This window comes from Fundulus heteroclitus, unplaced genomic scaffold (assembly GCF_011125445.2).
Source record: "Fundulus heteroclitus isolate FHET01 unplaced genomic scaffold, MU-UCD_Fhet_4.1 scaffold_63, whole genome shotgun sequence".
In the NCBI taxonomy this organism is placed as follows: domain Eukaryota; kingdom Metazoa; phylum Chordata; class Actinopteri; order Cyprinodontiformes; family Fundulidae; genus Fundulus; species Fundulus heteroclitus.
Window position 1 is genome coordinate 1,567,968 of NW_023397066.1, and position 22,958 is coordinate 1,590,925.

General features: G+C 41.2%; 1 protein-coding gene across 1 annotated transcript; it reads left to right on the forward strand.

The window, feature by feature from the left end:
- The first annotated feature begins 683 nt into the window (after nt 1–683).
- On the forward strand, nt 684–12,429 carry LOC118561427 (gastrula zinc finger protein XlCGF26.1-like). Its single transcript, XM_036133505.1, has 2 exons — nt 684–925; nt 10,549–12,429. The coding sequence occupies exons 1-2, from the start codon at nt 766–768 to the stop codon at nt 11,823–11,825; spliced, it is 1,437 nt and encodes a 478-aa protein (XP_035989398.1). The 5' UTR covers nt 684–765; the 3' UTR covers nt 11,826–12,429.
- The last annotated feature ends 10,529 nt before the right edge of the window (nt 12,430–22,958 follow it).

Genomic DNA, 22,958 nt, shown 5'->3' on the forward strand with positions numbered 1-22,958 from the left:
ACTGGAAAACAGTTTGGATGATTCCCCATAAATATTTAATTGTAAACAAGGTGAAGGAAGTGTCATTTAAAATTCTCCATAAAATTTACCCTGCTAAACACTATATGACAAAATTTAAAAGCGACAAAAACACTAATTGCAGTTTCTGTGAAGGTCATCCAGAAACGGTGACACATCTCTTTTGGCTCTGCCCTTTTATACAAAGGTTTTGGTCAGAATTTAGCAAGTTTATTGAAGACCATATTTTGAAGAACTTTTACTTATGCTGGAAAAATGTTTTATTTTGTTTCTATAGATTTCATAGAAAGGATGCTAATCATTTCTTTATAATAAACTTGCTAATACTCTTTGCTAAATTTCATATTCATAAATGTAAATTTGCTAATAAAACACCGTGTTTCTCTTTTTTCATTAAAGATATGGATTTATATATCAAATCAATAACAGATTCTACAAATGAAAAGGCTCAAAGGACAATCTCAATATGTACGTCTTTGCATGTTCTTATCTAATCAACCCTGGCTGTGTTGTTGTATTGTGTTGTATTGTATACTTCATTATGTTGTTTTGATGTATACTAATTTCATTTAAATAAAGTTCTTTGAAAAAAAAAAAAAAAAACTGCAGGAGCCACAAGCTGACCCCGGTAGTGCATCTACTAACTGACACCGGAAGTACTCGGCTCTGCTGCACTTCGCGTGGACTCAGCTGGAAGACGGTTGTGTTTTCGTTTCTCAGGTGAATCTCTGCGTAGTTTCAGCAACAATGTCTTCAGTTCAGCATCTGAGAGAGTTTATCAGAGAGCGACTAACTGCTGCTGCTGAAGAAATCTTCTCAGAGGTTGAGAAAACCATCGTCCGCTACGAGGAAGACGCCAGACTGCTGGAAAGCTACTGGAGACCCCAGATAAAACTCCCCAGAATCGGTATGAAGCTACAAAAAGTGTCTGATAAATTAGTTTGATCAGTTTCTAATCTGAGCTGCAGCTTTCCAACCACACTTCAGTCTCTCAGGCTCCGTTCACACCTGAAATCGTAGACGCTGCCGACCATCTTGGGTCAGACCACAGATCAGACAGCTGCTGAATGTATAGAAGGCTGCAGCTCAGATCTCATTTTAATGATATGTTCACAACGCGCGTGACCTTTCAGTGAGATTACACATATTCATTCAGAACCAAAACAATTTAAACTGAAGTCAAACTGGATGAGATATACGCACGCAATTATACATTTTGCAGTTACATATAAACACACAAATTATACATCTATCTCCCTTATATATACGGTGTGTGTGTATATATATATATATATATATATATATATATATATATATATATATATATATATATATATATATATATATATATTAGGACTGTCAAACGATTAAAAATTTTAATCGCATAATGTCGATAGTTAATTTGAGATTTAATTAAAATTAATTGCATATTTTATCCTTTTATTTCTGAAAGTGTAATAGCCTGTTTGGGCATTTTAATATGCAATTTTGCAATAAATGACACTAATAAAATACATGCTTGTACAAAAAATATTTTTATTTTGTAATTTTTCAAGCACTTTTCAGAATAGGGCTTGGGATTCGCGTTGCATTGTGGGACGTGGCGGCCATGTTGATGGCAACGCAATGTTAAAATACCTCTGACATAACGTTGTTGAACGAAGAGACGTAGAAGTAGAGTTGAGAAAGAATAGATAGAAAAAATATGTAAAAATCCCGAAAAGGATCTGAAATTTACCGGGACACATTAAATAGAGAAGCCAGGGACCGGTATGTTGACAAAATCAGCATTATTATGGAGCGCCGACAACGACTTGTTGCCACCGTTTTCCATATCGGACGTCTTCGGCTACCTTGTTTGTGGTGTGAGCGCCTATACTTCAGAACAGTTCCAAAGCTACAAGTCCTTGGAGTCTCATGTGCAGTTTACGAATGGATGGGTTCAGGAGCTGCAGATCATAAAGCCAGCAAACAGTGGGAACACAGTAATTCGTACAAAGGTAAGCTGTGCTCAGACGGGCTCTGGCACCTGCTAACCGTCAGTGCTAACAACGACTCACGCATGTAATGTACTTTTAACTTGCTGCTATGTGTTTCAAAGGTTTAGAACACACTCTCATTGACATCGGGATACTGTGGAAAGTTATGTTCGGTCGACTTACAGCCGCGATCCAAGCGAGCCGACGACTCTTTGTTATCTCTGTAACTCGTTCAAAGGTAAGCTGTGCTCAGCCGGGTTAGCACATGCTAACCGTTAGCGCTAACAACCACTCACGCATGTAATGTACTTTTAACTAGCTGCTATGTGTTTCAAAGGTTTAGTTAATAACGTTAACTGCCAACCCTCCCTAAATCCTCCGGGTTTCTCATGTATTTGAGCCTTTTCCCGCTGCCGTTTTAGTATTTATGTGCATGTATGTGGTGTTGCGGCTGAAGGAAAGAAACAATGTAGGCTATAAAATAAAACCGTGCATCTTTAACTTACCAGAATAAAAATGGAGGGAACACACTCTCATTGACATCGGGATACTGTGGAAAGTTATGATCGGTCGTCTTACAGCCGCGATCCAAGCGAGCTGACGACTCTTTGTTATCTCTGACACTTGGTCTCCGTGGTTGCGCCTCCAGGTAGGAAAGCGGTGGAAAGTTAACCCATTTTCTATGTTTTTCCCATGGCGATCATGTGTTGCGCTGTTACAGCCCACAACACAGCAACGGTTTACCATGGTTGAAATCAAGTTAAGGTGAAATTAATCAAATTAAAACGCGGCTGAGAGAGGGAGTACAGTACGCGGTAGTCATAGGCAGTAGTCTGAGTAGCGGCGACGGGGCATTCAATATGGCGGCCACGCAAAGTAATACGTCATGACGACTAAGCCCTATTGGAACAGAAGTATACTCGTGACGTCATCACACCCGGAGCTCTTGAGCATTTCTTTAACGTTCAAAACTATTTATACACTACACCATCATATCTTATTAAAAACGTTTTTTATTTATTAATTTCTAAAAAGTCTAAAAAATATCTAAAACAGTTACAGAACTGTGGGTATAAAACCAGCAACAGCGGGAATTTCTTTGTGGGGAGTTGTAATTGTTGTAGTTGCAGAGGCGTTTGTATCTTCTTTAAAAATCAGCACTTTGTAGAAGCAAAATGAGCGATATGAGCAATATTGCTGTTGCTCTGGTCGTTGGTCAGCTTTACCAGCAGGCTGAAGAGGAGGTGATGCAGTTGAGGAGGAAAATCCGAGCAAGGAGAAGATTGATGCAGCAGAGGAGGCTCAGAAGGCAGGCTTTGCTCACCCATCTATTGCCAACTGGTAGGCATTTTAAGATTGACAGCCTATTTCCTACTTTTATCTTTAAAAAAACATTGAGGATGGTATTAAAAACGTGATCAGGTTTGAAATTGAGACTATTTTTCCATAAATAATTAAAATGAAGACCCAATTTTAACATTAACAGTACGGTTAAGCTACTGTGTTACCCCTCCTGACCTTCACAGCATTGATCATTAAGAAAGGAAAAAAAAAACATATTTTTATGTCTGCCCACCTTTTCTTTCTTGAGAACTATAATAATCTGCATGTTAAGCAGGTATAGTTATATGCTGTGAAAAAGTGACAAACAATGATGGTAACATTTGGCATTTTTTATTTACAGGAAGAAACAGAAACAAAATATGTGAGGATAAACGCTTCTGTGCCAATCCTCCAAATATTTTTTTAATGAAGGGGACCTGAAACCAGCCTTCAGGCTAAACAGGGCCACCATCGTCCTCCTCCTTCAGCTGCTGCCCATCCAGAAGGTCCACAGGAGATAGAGGTGCTGCTGACCCTCTGCTGGCTGGCCTGTGGTGCATCCTATAGGGAAACAGCTTGCCAGTAAGATCTCTTACCTTCTTGTCCTTTAAATAGAGCCAGCAAAGACACACAATTGATACATAGATTATTTTAATTGGATAGAAGGTTATCAGAATATTACCTAAATTACAAGTTAATTTTATATTTGGTACAGGTCAAGTGGAGGCACGCTACAACAGGCACCACGCCAAGGCTGATAAACATCATTGAGCGTGTCTTTGGTGGTCTGAAGACACGGTGGCCTTCCATCTTCTTCAGGGCGTTGGAGGTCCGCCTGATGTTTGCCCCAAAAGTAATCGCCGCCTGCTGCATCCTTCACAATATTAGTATAGAGGCAGGGGACCAGCTGGACGTGGAGGATGAGGAGGTTGATCCAGAGGAGGACGAGGAGGTTGATCCAGAGGAGGATGACCATCCGGCGGCTGAAGTCAGGGAGCTGCTCCAGCTGGCTGCACGTTTAAGTGAACATGACTACACCTGACCTAACGTAGATCAGTTGGAGTCATGTTCACATGCTGCTTCATTTCATTTTTTTCACCACCTGTGAAAATACATTAAATAATCAGTAAATTAATTTCCATTCCAACTATTTTTAACTGTAAGTTTATAGGCATTGTCTATTTGTATTGTGTTTCTTAATAGGAGTTATTTCTTTGTTTTAAAACATGTTAGTAACTGTTAATAGTTTGTTATATATATTACACATTCATTCTGTTCCAAAGATTAAACATTTCTATAAAGTAAATGTCTGCTTTTTCATACACTATTACCAGGGTGGCCGCGGGTCCTTAAAAAGTCTTAAAAAGTCGTAAATCAATTTTCCTCAAAATAAGGCCTTGAAAGGTATTAAATTGTCTTAAATTAATTTTGCATGGGTCTTAAATATTTGTGTGTCACGTTACCATGAAAATGCGGGCAATTTGTTGTGCTAGGTCAAATATTTTTTTCCGGTAGCCTATGCGCTGCGTTGTCGATGGCCGTTTCTCAATAGACCCCTTGCATCTGACGTCACAGCCACGTGATCGGGGGTGCGCGCCTCCATCTTGGTGGGCACGCTAGCGTGACAGCCCACCACTGCACTGGCACAGTTAGCTTATTACTCGCATGGCCGGCGGAGCGATTGTTCAATATGGTGTAAACCTGTTGCATTGTTGGTTGCGGGAATCGTGCTGGGAGGGACAAAAAGTCGTTCTATAGGTTGCCTACCATAATAGACTGGCAGTGTGCTAACAACGGAACCGCGGGGTTTAAAAAGTTCACCGCTCACGATCTGTGCGGCGCGACCGGACTGTACACACTGTATGTCGTGCCTCCTCTGGGACCGCTCGCTGTGGTGGCAGAGGCAGGCAAGCGACGGTGGGTGAACAGGGAACCAGAGCAGGGGCTCGACCCCAGACCCCCCCATGCGGCCAAGTAGTGTGCGTAGTACCGCTGGTTCTGATTTATTTGTTTTGTGTTTATCTGACTGACGCGTGTTGCTGTATTAACTCAATACTTGCTGGAATAAATTGTAAATGTCTCCCTAGGACGACAGCAGCATATAAAATTAAGAACTAAATAAAATCTATAAATGTTTTTCCTATCTGAGTTTCTTCTGAGTAAGGACACGAATAATTGAGAGGAGAAAGAGGGAAAGAAAACAATAGTAATCAGGGTGTCTACAAGTATAAACAAGTTAAATTTAATACTTTTTAAGACCTTTTAATACCACTTCTAAATGAAATTTAAGACCAAACGTACAATGGAAATACAAATCAAAATGACGGTTGAGTTTAAGAACATCGACTAAATGTGTGTAATGCGAAAAGACAAACATGTCATTGCAGTCCTAAATTATATTACAATATTTTCAGAACATTTAGGTCCCATGAACAAATGCTTATAAAATCAAGTAAATGTATAAAATACTGTTCCTTCAGAACAACAATAAATAAAACATAAAATACAATTTCAGCTGCTTTCAAAGTGCAAAGACATTTACATAATACAACTTGTGTGACAACTATTGAATCAACCAAAATTAAAAGATAAAATAATAATAATATTAGACAACATGGCACTTGAGAAAGTATTTATTTGTTTTAAACCATGTTAGTAACTGTTAATTTGTACGCTGATAGGCCGCATATGAAGCCCTCGCTCCGGCCTATTGGCCACCACTGCGGTGCCAGTGTTATACATTTACATGTACATTTGCCAAAAAACGCACCCCCTGCTATTTTACTGAAATATACACTTGTAGCTGATTTAACATTTCCTACATGTTTACAAATGTGTTCTAAGCTACCAGTATGAATTTCATGAGTCTGGGACAATTTTTAGATTAAAAACATAGGGGGTGCATTTTTCGGCAGCCATTTGCCAAAAAACGCACCCCCTGCTATCTATGAGGGTTTGGCACTTGTATGACTTTATTCCTGTATATCCATGTGTAGTTAAAGGATAAGGGTCAGCAAATGCAAATTCTGCCCTTTAAAACAATGACAGGACAATTGTTGCTGTATGATCTGCAGCCCCATTTGGAACTTTTAAACAGGCTTTTGAAAAACTTTGATAATTTGCTGCTGTAATATTATAGAATTTTCAGAATAAAAAGCTGGCAGATGTGCATAATCAAAAACAATATCATATATACAAGTATAGAGTATTAAGTTTGTCAAGGTTGTTTTTTCTCTCTTAACGTAGGTGGCTTCCTTCACACCCCTTTCAAACCATTTTTCTTCTTTGTCCAAAATGTGGACATTTTGGTCCTCAAAAGAGTGTCCTTTGTCCTTAAGGTGTAGGTGGACAGCAGAGTCTTGCTTTTTGAGAGTTGGAACTCTCCAACTCTCAAAAACTTACAATACAGCTATAGAATTAATTCCGGCCAATCATCACCTCAGTTCTCATCCTCATACGGGTGATCTGTATGGCAGACATCGCCTTTCATGGACATTTGAATGAAGTAAGATGGGAAACAGAGATCAAGTCACTTTATGCCTTTTTGCTAAGAAGGAATCTGCAGGAGGAGAGGTGTTTAAAAACAGAGCAGTGACTAAATAAGTTACTGAATGATGGATGTGTGTTAAATCCAGCCTGGAATGTGGGTCTGAACGCAGATCAATGCTCCTTTGTGGGTGCAGCAAAGAGCAAGTGACCGGCCCTCATTTTCATTTACGACTTATCAAGAGAAGGACTACAACAACGTTTGTGTTCTCAGCTTTTTTCCCTCGGATGTAAACATTACTGATGGACCGAAGGTAAATCCAGAGTTTGTGCAGCAGTGTTTTAGGACAGCAAAGATAGTAGACATTGTTGACCAGATGGCAAGGACAGGGCTGGTTGTGCACAGAGACAGCCCACTGCTGGGTTTGTTACACACTGGACCTTAAGGGACTAAATGCCCATGTTGTGTCTCTGCTAAACTCCGAAGGTACTCCCCCCCCCCCCCCCCCCCCCCCACAGTTTTTTTTTTTTATCTAGATTCACCATGAAGCGGTTAAATCGTTACAAGATATTGCGTTTGAGATAAGAGACAATCTGGGCTTCCTTTCAATTGTCTTCTAATCATAATCAGTCAGTACATGCTGCTCCTTCGTGGGTGCAGCTGACATTAGTCAGCACAATGTAGCAATTCAGATAAAGAGCTTAAATAGAGGCTTTCTGGCAGAAAACTTGCATTTATGAATTTTAGGCCAATGATGTTTCAGTAAAACAGTTTAACTAGAACAGTTGAAGGCAATCCTAAACAAATTTGTTTTTAATCTTGATTTAAAGGAACTCAGGCTTTCTGCGCTTTTCCAGTTTTTGACACTACTGTCTGAGGCTTTGTTTTAATTAAAAGCATTGTCGGGGGTTCCGTTACAATTTTGTTAGTTTGAGTCACAGTAGGTTTTGCATTTTCCAAATTGTGAACAACCTCTAGTTTCCTCTTTACCTGCATTTACCTTTTGTAATTTTATCCATATTTGGCAAAATTTGTTTCATACTGTTTAAAATTTTTAGACGCTAACGTAACCGTTAATGTCTTTTCTGGCTGGACGTGTATCCTAATTCCGTCATTAAACATTTCAACAGTGGCGCTTAGTTCCCCATTTCCTACCCCTTCTAAATAACCTTTTCTTGATGCTACATTGGCGTTTCCTGGATGCTTCATTGTTAAGTCATACTTATAATTATCCTCAGAATCCCTTTAGGATTCTATTTTAGCTTCTATATCAAAGCCATTATCTTTCATGTGTAAAATGAGAGAGCTCTGGTTTATCCCATATATTGTATATTCCTGTTTGGCACTTCCTCCTCACAATTTTTGATGGCAAAAACACTGGTGTTTACTTGTCCAAACCCATTAATGTGTTGTACTTATCCTTTTCTGTGAAGGTAGATACCCTTTTATCAACACTAGTCCCAAAGTTCACTGCTGGACGTCTATTTTCTCGACTCACATTACTCGTGGTTGTCTGGTTCTGTGGTGCCGGCTGCAGGTTGTGAAAGTTCATCTCTGTCCTCATCTTTGTTAGGTCCACTAGTTCTGCAAACATCGACAGTTGAAAAGTTTCAATACCAGTCTCATTGCCGCAAGCTGTCTGTTCACACTCTTTTCCAATATCTGGTTTCACAGTGTCTCTGGTTTGAACTTTAGTGCAATGAGGGAAATGATACCACGTATCACTCCCTTCTAATTGAATGGCCGTTGCAGTCGCTCGTTTGACCTCAAAGAGTCCATCCCATCTCGACCTGTTCCATTTTCGTCGGAACACCTTGACATACACCAAGTCTCCTAGTTCCACTGGTCTCTCCACCACCGACTCTGGACAGGAACTTCTGCCTTTTTCCTGCAGATAGATAGCTCTATGGACATCAATGAGTTGATCCATATATGCTTTCAATTCTGTTTGCAGCTGTTCAAGTACCGGGCCTTTGAATGGCTGCCTCCATTCAGGCACTGAGATTGATCTGCCTGTTAGCATTTCATGCTGGGTTAGATGTTTGCTTTGGTGCAATTTCATGCGATAGCTCATTACCGCAAGCGGCAAAGCATCGACCCCTGACTTTGAGGATGGGAGACTCCACCAAGTCATTATCGGAACTGATTTTAGATGGAATACCAAATCTCGGAATCATGTCTCTTGTCACAAATTTAATCACTGTGTCTGCTCCCAGCGTCTTTGATGGAACGGCTTCAACCCATCGGCTTAACCGGTCGATGACCACTAACATGTACCTTTTCCCCTGTACTGGCTTTATCATGTCAACATAGTCTATCACAAGATGTTTAAAGGGTCCCGCAGGGACAGGAATGTGTCCAATGGGTGATTTTATGCCTTTACAAACATTGTTCTCTGCACATATTTCACATTGGAGTAAAACTTCATCCACCATTGTTTGCATGTACAGTGACCAATAACCTTTTCTTTTCATTTTCTCCATCACTTTTTCTTTGTTACAGTGATCCAATCCATAGGCTTCTGAGATCAACACTGTCAGCAATGCCACTGGTGCAAGCAGTTGTCCATTGTGTGATCTCCACAAACTGTTTTCAGTCATTGTCACACATCTCTGCGCCCAGAGAGCGTGCTCACTAGCACTAGCTTCCAGCTGCATCAAAATTATGTTTTCTGGTGTCACCATCGGTTCCAAGGTGACCACTGGTGCCAAGATAGCCATCTGGCACTTAGATGCTAACTTTGCTGCCTCATCCACAGCGTTGTTCCCCATGGTGATCAAGTTATTAACTTTGCAATACGCCTGGCATTTGACCATTGCCAGCTTGGATGGAAGCGTCATTGCCGCAATCAGCTCCTTCAACTGTTCCTGATGTAGCACTGCACTGCCATCTGCCCTTTTGAAACTTCTTTGTTTCCAAACAGCAGCAAACAGAAAACCTACTCCATGGGCATAAGCCGAGTCTGTGAATATGTTTGCTACTTTTCCTTTGGCTATATTACACGCTTCTGTCAATACCTTCAGCTCTGCCTTTTAGGCGGATCAAGGTTGTTCACATTTTTCTGCTTTGGCTGTTACAAACATGTCTGCTAATAAAGTTTAATGGTTCATTTTATTTTTAGTGTTTTGCTGTTGGAATAAAACTGAAGCTTTTGATTATATTTACCTGGGCTGCCAATCAGTGTGGAAGACACTTTACTTTGCAAACTTCATCTGCGTTTAAATTTAACAAAACAAACTAATTCTAGGGGCTGCACAGTGGAACAGTGGGTAGCACTGTGCCTTGGAGCAAGAAAGTTCTGGGTTCAAATCCAACCCTGGGCCTGTTGCATGGAGTTTGCATGTTCTCCTTCTCTCCGGGTACTCAGGATTCCTCCCACAGTCCAAAAACATGACTGTTAGGCTAATTGGCTTCTCTAAAACTGTCCTTAGGTGTGAGCGTGTGTGTGTGTGTGTGTGTGTGTGTGTGTGTTTGTTTGTCCTGTCTCTCTCTGTGTTGCCCTGCGACAGACTGGCAACCTGTCCAGGGTGCACCCCGCCTCTCGCCCAGTGAACGGCGGAGATAGGCACCAGCAACCCCTGCGACCCCATGAGGGATTAAGTGGGTCAGAAAATGGATGGATGGAAACTAATTCCAGATAAACAGTGTGACACCTACAGTCCATGATCTCCAGGAACAACCAGGCTGTTCAGACAGTCATCAATTGAATTATATTAATGATCTCTTCCTTTGTCCCCACAGACCTCCAGAAGCCACATGTCTCCATGGAGGAGGAAGCCTCTGCCATCCAACAGCTCTGCAATCAGAGGAGAAGGTCCAGTTGTGACCAGGAGGAAGAAGAACCTCAGTGGTCTGAAGAGGAACTGATGGATCCAGATCCTTCTCTGACTGAAGAACAGGGGGAACTACAACCTCCACTGATTAAAGAGGAAAAGGAGGAACCAGAACTTCCACTGATTAAAGAGGAAAATGAGGAGTGTGGCTCTTTGTGGATTAAAGAGGAACAAAAGGAACCAGAACCATTGATTGAAGAGCAAGAGAACCCAGAACCCCCACTGATTGAGGAAGAAAAGGAGGAACCTGATTGTTTAAGGCTTGAACATGAAAGTCAGGATCCAGAACCTTTACCAACTAGACAGGAGCAGGAGGATGTCTGCAGCAGTCAGGATGGAGAGCAGTCCATTGCTCTGATGGAATCATTTACTCTTCAGGAATGTGAAGAAGAACCAAGAACTGATCTCAACTACAGGAGAGATATGAAAGGAAAGCTGCTCAAAGATCAAGAAGGAAACAGCTTCAATTGGTCAGAGACTCAGTCTCGTACTGACACAAAGAATGGATGTTTAAAATGTGATGTTTGTGGAAAATCCTGGAAAACAAAGAATGGCTTAAAAAAGCATTACAGAAGCCACACTGGGGAGAGACCCTTTACTTGTCAGTCATGTGGAAAATGCTTTTACTCTGTAAGTAATTTAAATGTACACAAGAGAATCCACACAGGTGAGAGGCCCTTTTCCTGTCAGACATGTGGAAAATGTTTCTCTCGTATTGATAGTTTTAAATTTCACATGAGAATCCACACAGATGAGAGACCTTTTTCCTGTCAGACATGTGGAAAAAGTTACACTCGGCTGTGTTATTTAACTAATCACATGAGAACCCACACAGGTGAGAGGCCTTTTCCTTGCCAGACATGTGGAAAATGTTTCTTTCGTATTGATGGTTTAAAATCTCACATGAGAACCCACACAGGTGAGAGACCTTTTTCCTGTCCGACATGTGGAAAAAGTTTCTATCGAAAGAGTCATTTAACTGTTCACCGGAAAATTCACACAGGTGAAAGACCCTTTCCTTGTCTGGCATGTGGAAAATGTTTCTCTCATATTGATGGTTTAAAATGTCACATGAGAACCCACACGGGAGAGAAGCCTTTTTCCTGTCAGACATGTGGAAAATGTTTCATTGGACGTAGCGCTTTGAATAAGCACATGAAAAAAAAACACACACATGAAAAGTAGTAATTTTTTGACTTTCACACATTTGCGGGTATAAGTATTACTAATTTCTCCTCGTAGTCTTCCACCACAGACCCTCTGCTGCCACCTTCTGGATTAAAGTCCAGTATTTTCTATAAACATGGATGCTGCCTTGTAGATGTAGTCAGCTTTTTTTTAAGCCCTGAATAATGTTTTACATTCAGTTTTTTACACCTAAGAAATGATTACAGGTGCAAAGCCTGAACAATTTATTGTTTATATTTTAGCAGTTGGCTGCACAGTTGCCATGCAGCAAGAAGGTCCTGGGTTCGAGTCCTATCCTTGCCCTGGGTCTTTCTTGCATGTTCTCCCTGTGCATGCGTGGGTTCTCTCCGGGTACTCCGGCTTCCTCCCACAGTCCAAAAAAATCACTGTTGGGTTAACTGGCCTCTAAATTCTCCTTAGGTGTGAGTGTGTGTGTGTGTGAAAGGTTGTTTGTCCTGTTGGTCTCTGTGTTGCCCTGAGACAGACTGTTGACTTGGCCACGGTGTACCCGGCCTCTCGCCCATTAAGTGCTGGAGATAGGAGATAGACACCAGCACCCTGCAAGGGATAGGCGTGTGAGAAAATGGATGGATGGATTTTAATGCGGTACCGCGCGCGAGCTATTTTTAGAAACACAACGTCACGATGACGTCACATCACGTGGTACGCAGTGGGGCAAACTCCTGAAACCGGCCGCTGCTTTGCTTTAAAAGAGACATGCGTTAGCCTAGGTTTTACTCGGTAAACGACTGCTTTTTCCAAATCTAAGACCATGGTTTTTAAACATTGTTGCTATGGAACGTGCAACAGCGACTCGAGTTACGCTGATCGGTCGCATATGAAGGATGTTTTCTTCAAGACTGCCAAGGAGAAATGTGTGCGCTTGGAACACCGGGGCGGTCGGCCTACACAACAGTTCAACCCGGAAAAAGTTACCAAATTCAAGTACATATGTAGCAAGCATTTTGTCGGAGGAAAGGGCCCAACCGAAGAACATCCTGACCCAATTCCAGCGACATCAAGTCAAGGTAAGAGTATTTTGGTAGCCGACATGTTAATAAAGTAGCGCCTGCTACCATGACAGCATATAGGCTATCATGGTAGCAGGCGCTAACATGATAGCCTGCTACCAGGATAGCTTACTCAAAAACATTTCAAATGAGACAAACATTAAACATATACCCATTCCTGGACGGTGATTGCAAACAACAACAAAAAAAAAAACGGCCGACTGCCATGATCGCCGCGCAGGGAAAAAAAACAAAGCTTACCGTTCATCAACTCGGCCAGTTTTCCAGTCTTTTTAAACCCTCGACACTCAAGCCATCGTTTGAGCTGAAGGTTGGTGTGTTCTTCGACAGTGCGACCAGTAATCCGTGTGCCTGGGACATCGTCTTGGGAAAGTTTAATGGCTGTAAAGTCGGTCATATCCGTTATCCGTGCGTTCTCTCCTGTATGCGTTATCTCCTGTATGCCCTACCTAAGCGGCAAAAGGGGCGTTGCTCTTGAGACGGTGACGTCACGTGCGCGGTACCGCATTGCATGTGGACCAAATCTGATTCCATATGATTAAAGCTTTTTGTCTTGTAAAGTGTTGTTTGTAAAGTTTTCTGTACATGCTTGTTTTGAATTGGTACTTTCAATGAAATGATTTTAACTGAACTGAATGTATCTTTATCACTTGGTAAATATGATGCAATAGTCTCTTTCACCTGAGCTTAATTACCCGCCCCTCCAGGGTGTACCCCGCCTCTTGCCAGTTGACAGCGGGAGATAGGCACCCCTTGTGACCCCACAAGGGATAAGCGTGTTAGAACATGGATGGATGGATTTAAGCAGTTATCTGTTAAGATGTTTCATGTTCTAAGGTTTTTTTTAGCAAACTTGTTTATTGTTATAATTCCTAATCGTACGTTACTGTAGGAGTAAGAAAAATCACACAAGATTTATTGTTAAAATCATAACAAAATGATAGTTGGCAAACTTATTGCCAACTGTTTTAGTTTTAAACTGTTCCTTTTTACAAAATATCTTTGGTTTGCATTCCAAAAGCTGGATATTGTTTGAATGGACAAAACAAAGAATTTTTGTTCAGTAAGTTCTGATAATGAAAAAGATTCCTAGGTAATCCAGACCAAAAGGACAAACAAATATTTATGTAACTCATTAAATAAATAAGTCCTTGATGTTGTATATAAATTTGTCAACTAATACATGAAATAAATCTGGAAGTGTACCATTCACCAGCAGCTTGCTGCATTTGTTGTGACAAATTCATACATTTAGGTAGTAGTTAGTAAATTATAGCCTCGTGAGACCATCCTGATCTCGCGAGCTTTCAAGGTTTCACTCGCAGATCAGTCTGGCTACTCTCCGTTAAAGAAAATTTGGAGCCGTTCACCAAACGAACGTCCAATCAGCGTTAGCTTTGAGGCGGGTTGAGGTGTGACGCAACGAGAAGCGCGACAGTTCAGTCTAAAGAACATGGCGGCTTCAGCCGATGAAACTAGCGTTAGCGTGGCTATCGAGCAAGTTTTATCAGAATTACAGAGTATTTCTTTGCTGAGCTAACGAGCCTTTACCTGCAGCAGCAAGAGTAGCTTGGCTTGTGGTTGTGTTTTCGTCGTCGCTCGTAACAGAGCGACGACGAAGCATGTTGACGAGTACGTCATATGCTTCGTTGATCTGATTGGTTTATTTGGCCCATCTATCACCAACATAGGCCAATCAGCTAACCAGTATTTTCGCCCCTTCCCAAAATTACTTCAACGGAAGGTTTCCAGATGGATATGCGAAGCAAATCTATCTGGCGGCGTCAGGTTAAGTAAATTAGGCATTCAAAAGAAATAATATCTCTGTGGGAGATGCAGGCCTGTAAAAACTCCAGTTTGCGCATGAATTGGTCAGAGTTTTCTTCCTGCTCTCACCCCCCTCTGTCTCTCAAGTTCTGGGGGTATCACCTTATCTATTGGTTGTCATTGTGGCATGCTCACATAACACCCCTGTGCATGTAGATTCCTTGTTAGTTCCTGCCTGCGCTCTTTTAGTGTTTATGGATCCGGTTAGCTCAGCAGTTAGCTTTGGTGTTAGCCGTTCATTGTAGCTGCATTGCTCACACCGTAGACTTTGAACATGCCCGAGAGTCGCCAGAAGCAAACTGTGTTCATGTTTGAGAAGAGGAAGGACTCAGTTAGAAGGAAATGAGACCAGAGTAGATTTGGGAGATTTTTTTTTTTCACGCAATACCCCTGAAGAGTGGAAGGGCAGGTAAGACGGCCTTGCACATGCGCAGTTATTCTCAAAGGGACTTGGGGAAACTTTAAGAAAAATTGCTTTAAAGCTTGATTAATAAATGGGAGAGGCTCTGCTCATAACGGTAATTATATGGAAAGGCTTAACAGTTTTTTTTTTTTCTACATCCTTTTTGACAGTCGGGTCCAGACAAGTGGGCGCAGTTCAATTAATCATTTGATTTATTTACAGTTAAATATACTTCTAACAGTAATTGATACATTTTGGAGCATGTTACAGACTCTGATATTGGAAGCAGTGGTGAAGACTTCCTTATGCCGATTTGAATGTGGCAGCACAACTTCAGGATTGACTATTCAGAACCTGGACCCGCCTCGCTCCAACATATCACCCATTGGACAGGGATGAAATACTGGTCCAATCACTTCTGCCAATCAACCACTGGATCTTCCACAAAGCTCTGAGTGAGACTCCTTTAAGGGGGCAGCTTTGAACTGTACCTCCTGATTGTTGGGTCTTTGTGAACTTAGTCTTGTTGTGGTTTTGTTTTCTTGTTTAAAAATGTTAAAATTATTTTTACTATTCTCTATATGTTTTATTTTATTTTCCATATTCATTGTATTTATACACATATGTACTCATTGCTATTAAAAAGGTTTTAAGGTTTGAGTTTATTCAGATATTAAAGTGTCCTTCTCTCCTATGTGACAGAGTAAAGTTTTGGGAAGAGAAAAAATCTTGTGATAAAAGTGAGGAATTGCACCTGGCCATCTGGGGCAACTCCTTTCCCTGAGAACTGAATGCTCAACTGTTCTGTGTAACTGAACTGCTAGTTTATGATGTTGAAGGTCACATTGCAGTTTGCTTCCCTGGGAAAATAAAAAGTAAGGGGAGGCACGGATGCACTTCAGAGCGATGGGAGACTCATGCCTGAGTGTGTTCCTGGCGTTCTCCTTGCAGGAGATTTGTTGTCTTTCCTTTTTGTGTTTTTTTTAATTAATGTTTTATGTGTGACAGAAAAGTAGTTTAACCTCTGAGTGGCTCGTGACGGTTTGGAAAGTTGGCTTACTTTATACTTGGTGTTTACCATATTGAGTTTCTCTCTCTGTTTTGTTTGGGGCTGATTATCTAGTATAGAGCTTTTCTGTTGGGTTTTATTCATAGCAGATTTAGACCAGAGGCCTAATTAACAAAACCAAGGTAGAGGATTACGTTAGGATTCTCCTGATATCCTGGCTGAATTAACCCTGGACTCTGTTTCACAAAGGCAGCAACACATAAATTACCATGGTGATTTATTCTGTGCCGCTAGCCTGCTCTAGACCAGGCTAACAGCCAGGCTTAGTTAATCCTGATGTCTTCTCTAGCCCCATTTACACTATCCTTGTTAAACCAATCCAGGCCGAGCTCGGTCCGAGCTTGGATCAGTTAACCGAGCCAAGCCTCGTTCTGACGACCGTTTACACATCACGCTATCTCGGTTCCTTGGTTCCTCGCCTCCTAGTGACGATCTACGGTACTACTGCTCTCTGGGTTTGAAGGTAGCACCAAGCAAATCAAAATGGCGGCGCCCATAACATTCAGGCAGTTGTGTTTGGTTATATTTCGTTGTTTGCAGAGAGAGTCAGGCGAAGACGGCAACTTTTGGTGAATTTACTTGACAGAGTCGGCTTTTGGGACGTGGATAAGACAAGCAAACGTCTAATAAGGATCTACAGACGCAGGAAACAACGACAGACACTGAGGTTCATCACACTGCTAAGCAGAACCATCTCTGGAAATCGTGTGTCACGGTAGGGAAGCTAGTATTATTATGAATATCTGAAATGTCAGCTGGCTGTAAGGAGATGACACGGTCTGGTCATGCACTCTTTGTTATCAGATAACCTAGATAAGGAAAAACCGGCCGAGCCCACCTCTAGAACTGGTCTGCATTTAGCGCGGTCCGGTTGTGTCTGGCTCGGTTCAGTTAAGTTTGCGTTCCATTTAAACTCGATAGTTATCTCAGTTACTGAGCTCGGACTGGTCTCTGCACGGTTAAAAAGAGGGTAGAGCAAAGGGGGTATCTGTTCAGTCATTGGTCACACAGAAACCAATGAGTTTTCTCAGTGATTCTGTTTCCTTATCTGTGTGTTTTCCTTTTAACAGCCTGCATTAAAATACCATTGATACACATTGGTATTCATTCAAGTACTAATTATTTTAAAATTATTATGGTAGCCTAAGCATTACCATTATTGTTATTATCCATGTGGATGTTGTTAATGTTCAACAGTGTTTTTGAAGACTGTTTTGAGTTTGACAGAAAGGCTTTTAATAGAATATTGCATGTATTGACAGTATTGCATGAAGAAGCAAAGGTGTTATCAAGAAGGTCCAGTGTTACACCATTTTCCATGGAATCCTACGACTCTAGGGGGCGCTGCTTCCTTGACTCCTCCATTAAAAACACATTTCCCCTCAATTGCACAAAATATGCAATTTTACAGCCCTAAAAGGAAAAAAGAAATGCAAACCATAAGGCTCAGTGACCTAACAACTGTTAATGGAAATAATGTTATTTGATATTTCATATATTTTGACATATCATGAATAGGTTGTTTCATATCAGGTATCCTCTTAACTTCAGTTTGTTTTAGAGTCTATGATTAGAGTTTTAAATGCAAACATTTGTATTAATAATGAATGGCACTATTTAAAGCTGATATGAGGTGAACATGGTTTTGCAAAGGCTATCTGTTGAAAAGGTTTCATCCCTCTATACTTCTGTACTGCTTCAGGAGTTTTGGGTCAGCAAAACAGCGCCTTCTAGAGTCAGAATTGGATAGATCAGAGAAAATGGTTTACCAATTTGTTTTGCCATATAAGTAGCTCCAAATAAATGTTTTCCTTTATAATAGTGCCAGTTTTTCCTTTCTTGAGTCTGATGTTCTTCCGTTCCTCATAAGGCTCCATCAAATATGTTGCTTGAAGAAATCAATACCTGGATGTGCCAAAATTTTCTTCAGTTGAATAAAAACAAAACAGAAGTAATAATTTTTGGACCAATAGAGGAGAGATCAAAAGTTAGCACACAGCTTCAGTCGCTTCAGCTAAAAACCACTGATCAGGCCCAAAACCTGGGAGTAGTGATGGACTCAGACCTGAACCTTCAAAAGCATCTAAAGACAATTACAAGGTCGGCTTTCTATCACCTGAGGAACATTTCCAGTATTAAAGGACTAATGTCTCAGTAGGATCTGGAAAAACTAATCCATGTGTTTATTTTTAGTAGAACTGATCACTGCAACGGTGTTTTCACAGGTCTGCCTAAAAAGTGGATCAGAACGCTGCAGCTGATCCAGAACGCTGCTGCCCGGGTCCTCACTAAGACTAAGAAAGTAGAGCACATCACCCCAGTTCTAAAGTCCTTACACTGGCTCCCTGTATCTCAGAGAATAGACTTTAAAATACTTCTGTTAGTCTATAAATCCCTAAATGGCTTAGCAGCAAAATACATCACAGACTTCTTGTCAGCGTATAAACCCTCCAGACCACTCAGGTCTTTTGGCTCCAGCCTGCTCTGCAGAACCAGAACCAGAACCAGACATGGAGAAGCAGCATTTAGTTCCTAAGCTCCACTTATCTGGAACAAACTTCCAGAAAACTGTGAAAGTGCGGAAATCCTGAGTTCCTGTAAATCGAGATTAAAAACACATTTATTTAAAATTGCCTTTGAAAGTTCAAGTTAAACTGTTTTACTGTTTTGTTTTTTTTGTTTCTACATTCTATCCCTACTTGCTTTTATTCCTATAGTTTAATCATGTAAAGCACTTTGCATTGTCTCTATACTGAATTGTGCTATATAAATAAATTTGCCTTGCCTTGCCTTGCCTTGCCTTGCCTTGCTTGTTGGGTCAGAGTATACAGATTATTCAAAAGAAATTTCCTCTCTATGAAACCCAGCAGGTTGCATCAAGTCTCTCTAAGCAGCATTTACTCCTCCTGAAAGAGCGTAGAGCCACAGTGGACAGTCGTCTGCATTGTTGATGGCTTTGCAGCAATCCCTCATACTGAGCATGCATGAAGCGACAGTGGAGAGGAAAACTCACCTTTAACAGGGAGGAGAACCTCCAGCAGAACCAGAACCAGGCTCAGTGTGAACGCTCATCTGCCTCCACCCACTGGGGCTTAGAGAAGACAGAGCAGAGACACAGAAACCACAGAAGCTCACATTGACCCAGGAGTACTTTCTATGTTATATGGTAATAGCGGATAATCTGCCTCCCCTGGATGATGTCACAGCAAACATAACACCAGACCAGGTGCACCTACTACGAAGAACAAAAAGGTAAAAGCTGAAATAACAAACAATACAAATTGGAGAACAGTAGGAGAACTCAGCAGAGTGAGAAAAATAGGCCCTGATGTCCTCCAGCAGCCTAAGCCTATAGCAGCATAACTACAGAGGTAGCTCAGGGTAACATGAGCCACTCTGACTATAAGCTTTGTCAAAAGGAAAGTTTTAACATTAGTCTTAAAAGTAGACGGGGTGTCTGCCTCACGGACCAAAACTGGGAGTTGGTTCCACAGGAGAGGAGCTTGATAGCTAAAGGATCTGCCTCCCATTCTACTTTTAGAGACTCTAGGAACCACCAGCAGACCTGCAGTCTGAGAGCGAAGTGCTCTGTTAGGAACATACGGGGTAATCAGAGCTCTGATATATGATGGAGCTTGATTATTAAGTGCTTTATACGTTAGAAGAAGAATTTTAAATTCTATCCTTGATTTAACAGGAAGCCAGTGAAGAGAAGCTAAAATTGGAGAAATATGATCCCGCTTGTTGATTTTCATCAGAACTCTTGCTGCAGCATTTTGGATCAGCTGAAGACTTTGAGCTACATTTTGTAGACTTCCTGATAGTAAAGAATTACAATAGTCCAGCCTTGAAGTAACAAATGCATTGACCAGTTTTTCAGCATCACCCCTGGACAGAATGTTTCTAATTTTGGCGATATTCCGGAGGTGAAAAAAGGAAACTCTGGAAACCTGTTTAATAAATGTGGCAACAGTGAATTTGTGATCAACCTCATGGTGTTTTGTAGACAGCCGGCAATGCACATTTAGCTGGATTACTGACACCTGGCTTGATTTAGTAACCTTTCCTGAGCCTGGATTGGGCTTTGTGAAACAGATAAAGACACATTGATCATGCTAGTTCAAGCCTGGCTTCAGTACTTCTCCAGGATTTCCAAATTCGGCTTTTGTGAAATAGGCCTCTGCTGTAAATAATTGAAATTCTAACCCACATTTGTAACGCTGGTTCCTTTTGTTTGAACAGTGTAATAAACCCTTTAAAACACCCCAAACACAGCCATACACAGAGCTGAGTGTAAGAGCTTTTATTGAAGGTTGAGGGTTGTGGAGGATGTGACCAACAGTTTATACCAGAGTGGAGCAGGAGGGTGGTGATGGTAGGAGCAGGAGGAAAGATGGGAGCTGGAGAGCTGCGGGTGCAGTGCTGTGGAGCCAGGCAGACGCTGGGAGCCAGATAATCTCCTGAGAAGGCGAGAGAGCGCCGGGGTCGAGGATGAGCCAGAAGGATGCAAGTACCCGGTTCGATCCCCACCGACAAAACTAAGGAGTGGGTCCATAATGAGTGATGGATTTTCTCACAATTTTCTTTGTGAGAGCAGACAGCAAAGAAAAGGTGGAGGAGTAGCAACATTGTTTAATGATTCACTAAAGTGTAAAAAGGTGTTTTTGGGAAAATTTGACTCTTTTGAACATTTGGCTCTCCAGGTAAAGAGCCCGATACGAACCATGTTTCTGAATGTTTACAGGCCTCCTAAGTCCACATCAAACTTTTTTAATGATTTCAGTGACCTGCTGTCTGTGATATGTGTTGATTATGACTTTTTAATTATTGTTGGAGACTTCAACTTTCACGTTGACAACCCTGAAGACAGAAGTGCAAAAGAACTGTGTGACACACTTAGAAACTTTGGTTTAACTCAGAATGTTAAACAGCCAACACACAAGCAGGGACATATTTTAGACCTGATCATCACTAAAGGTCTAAAGATTTCTAAGGTCAATGTAACTGATGTTGCCTTATCCGATCACTTCTCTGTTACCTTTGAAAGCATAATTACCAGTGACTCATTTAGCCAAAGGGACATCGTAAGAAAACGCACCTTTAAGGACAATGCCACAGAAAATTTTATTCAAGCTTACTCTGCTACTTCAACCTTGGGCTGCAACTCAGTAGATGAGCTAGTAGATAACTTTCAGTCTAAAGTCTCAGACATCATTGGCTGCATTGCTCCAGTTAAAGTGAAAGTTGTTTCCGGGAAGAAAAAATCTCCTTGGAGAAATGCTCCATCAGTTAGAAGTGAAAAAAGGGAATGTCGAAAAGCTGTACGCAGGTGGAGAAAGAACAGACTCCAGGTTCACTATGACATCTATAAAGAGAGACTTTACAGATATAACTTACAACTGAAAAATGCAAGAGAATCTTTCTTCTCCGAGATCATCAACAAGAACATTAATAATGCTCGTGTCTTATTTTCCACAGTCGACAGATTAACAAACCCTCCTGTGTCCGTGGCTTCAGAACTCCACTCCACCAGGGCCTGCAATGAATTTGCTAACTTCTTTACTGAGAAAATCCTAAAAATTAGAGGATCACTTTGTACTACCATATCAACACCAGAACCAATGCTTTATTCAGCTGGAACTATTTCTGACAAAATGTCCCATTTCAGCGAAATAAACCACAAAAGCTTAGAGCAGATCATTCAGCAGTTAAGTTCCTCCTCAAGCTGCCTTGATGTTCTCCCCGCAGCTTTCTTTAAAAAAGTTTTACCTGTCATAGCGTCTGATTTGACCCAGATAATAAACGCGTCCCTTCTGTCAGGTGTTTTCCCCCAGTCCCTAAAAACAGCAATTATCAAACCACTGCTGAAAAAGAACAAATTAGACAAACTTCTACTCCAGAACTACAGGCCCATCTCAAACCTCCCCTTTATCAGTAAGATTATTGAAAAAGTTGTATTTCAACAATTAAACACCTTCTTAACAACGACCAGCCGCTTTGATGTTTTCCAGTCAGGTTTCCGTGCTCACCACAGTACAGAGACCGCCCTTATCAAGGTGTTTAATGACATCCATATAAATACAGACTGTGGAAGAACCACCGTGCTGGTTCTATTGGACCTTAGTGCAGCATTTGATACTGTTGATCACTCCATTCTGTTAGAACGCCTGGAGAACTGGGTCGGCCTCTCTGGTACAGCTCTCCACTGGTTTAAATCCTACTTAAAGGACTTTTTTGTATCAGTAGGTAACTTTACATCAGAGATGACAAAAATCCCATTTGGGGTTCCCCAAGGGTCCATCCTGGGTCCCCTCCTATTCAATATCTACATGCTCCCTCTAGCCCAGATAATAAAAAATAACAACATCAGCTACCATAACTATGCAGACGACACACAGCTCTACATCACCATGTCACCAGGTGACTATGAACCAATTCAGGCACTGAGTAAATGCCTAGAAGAAATCAATGCATGGATGTGCCAAAATTTTCTCCAATTGAATAAAAACAAAACTGAAGTAATAATATTTGGACCAATAGAGGAAAGATCAAAAGTTAGCACACAGCTTCAGTCACTTCAACTAAAAACCACCAATCAGGCCCGAAATCTGGGAGTAGTGATGGACTCAGACCTGAACCTCCAAAAGCATCTAAGGACAATTACAAGGTCGGCTTTCTATCACCTGAAGAACATTTTTAGGATTAAAGGACTGATGTCTCAGCAGGATCTAGAAAAACTAATCCATGCGTTTATTTTTAGTCGAATTGATTACTGCAACGGTGTTTTCACAGGTCTGCCT

Excerpts from the sequence above, each read along its gene's own strand:
- LOC118561427 (XM_036133505.1), top strand. The coding sequence starts at position 766 with ATGTCTTCAGTTCAGCATCTGAGAGAGTTTATCAGAGAGCGACTAACT. Across the intron at positions 926-10,548 it reads GATAAAACTCCCCAGAATCG|ACCTCCAGAAGCCACATGTC; the intron begins GTATGAAGCTAC and ends TTGTCCCCACAG.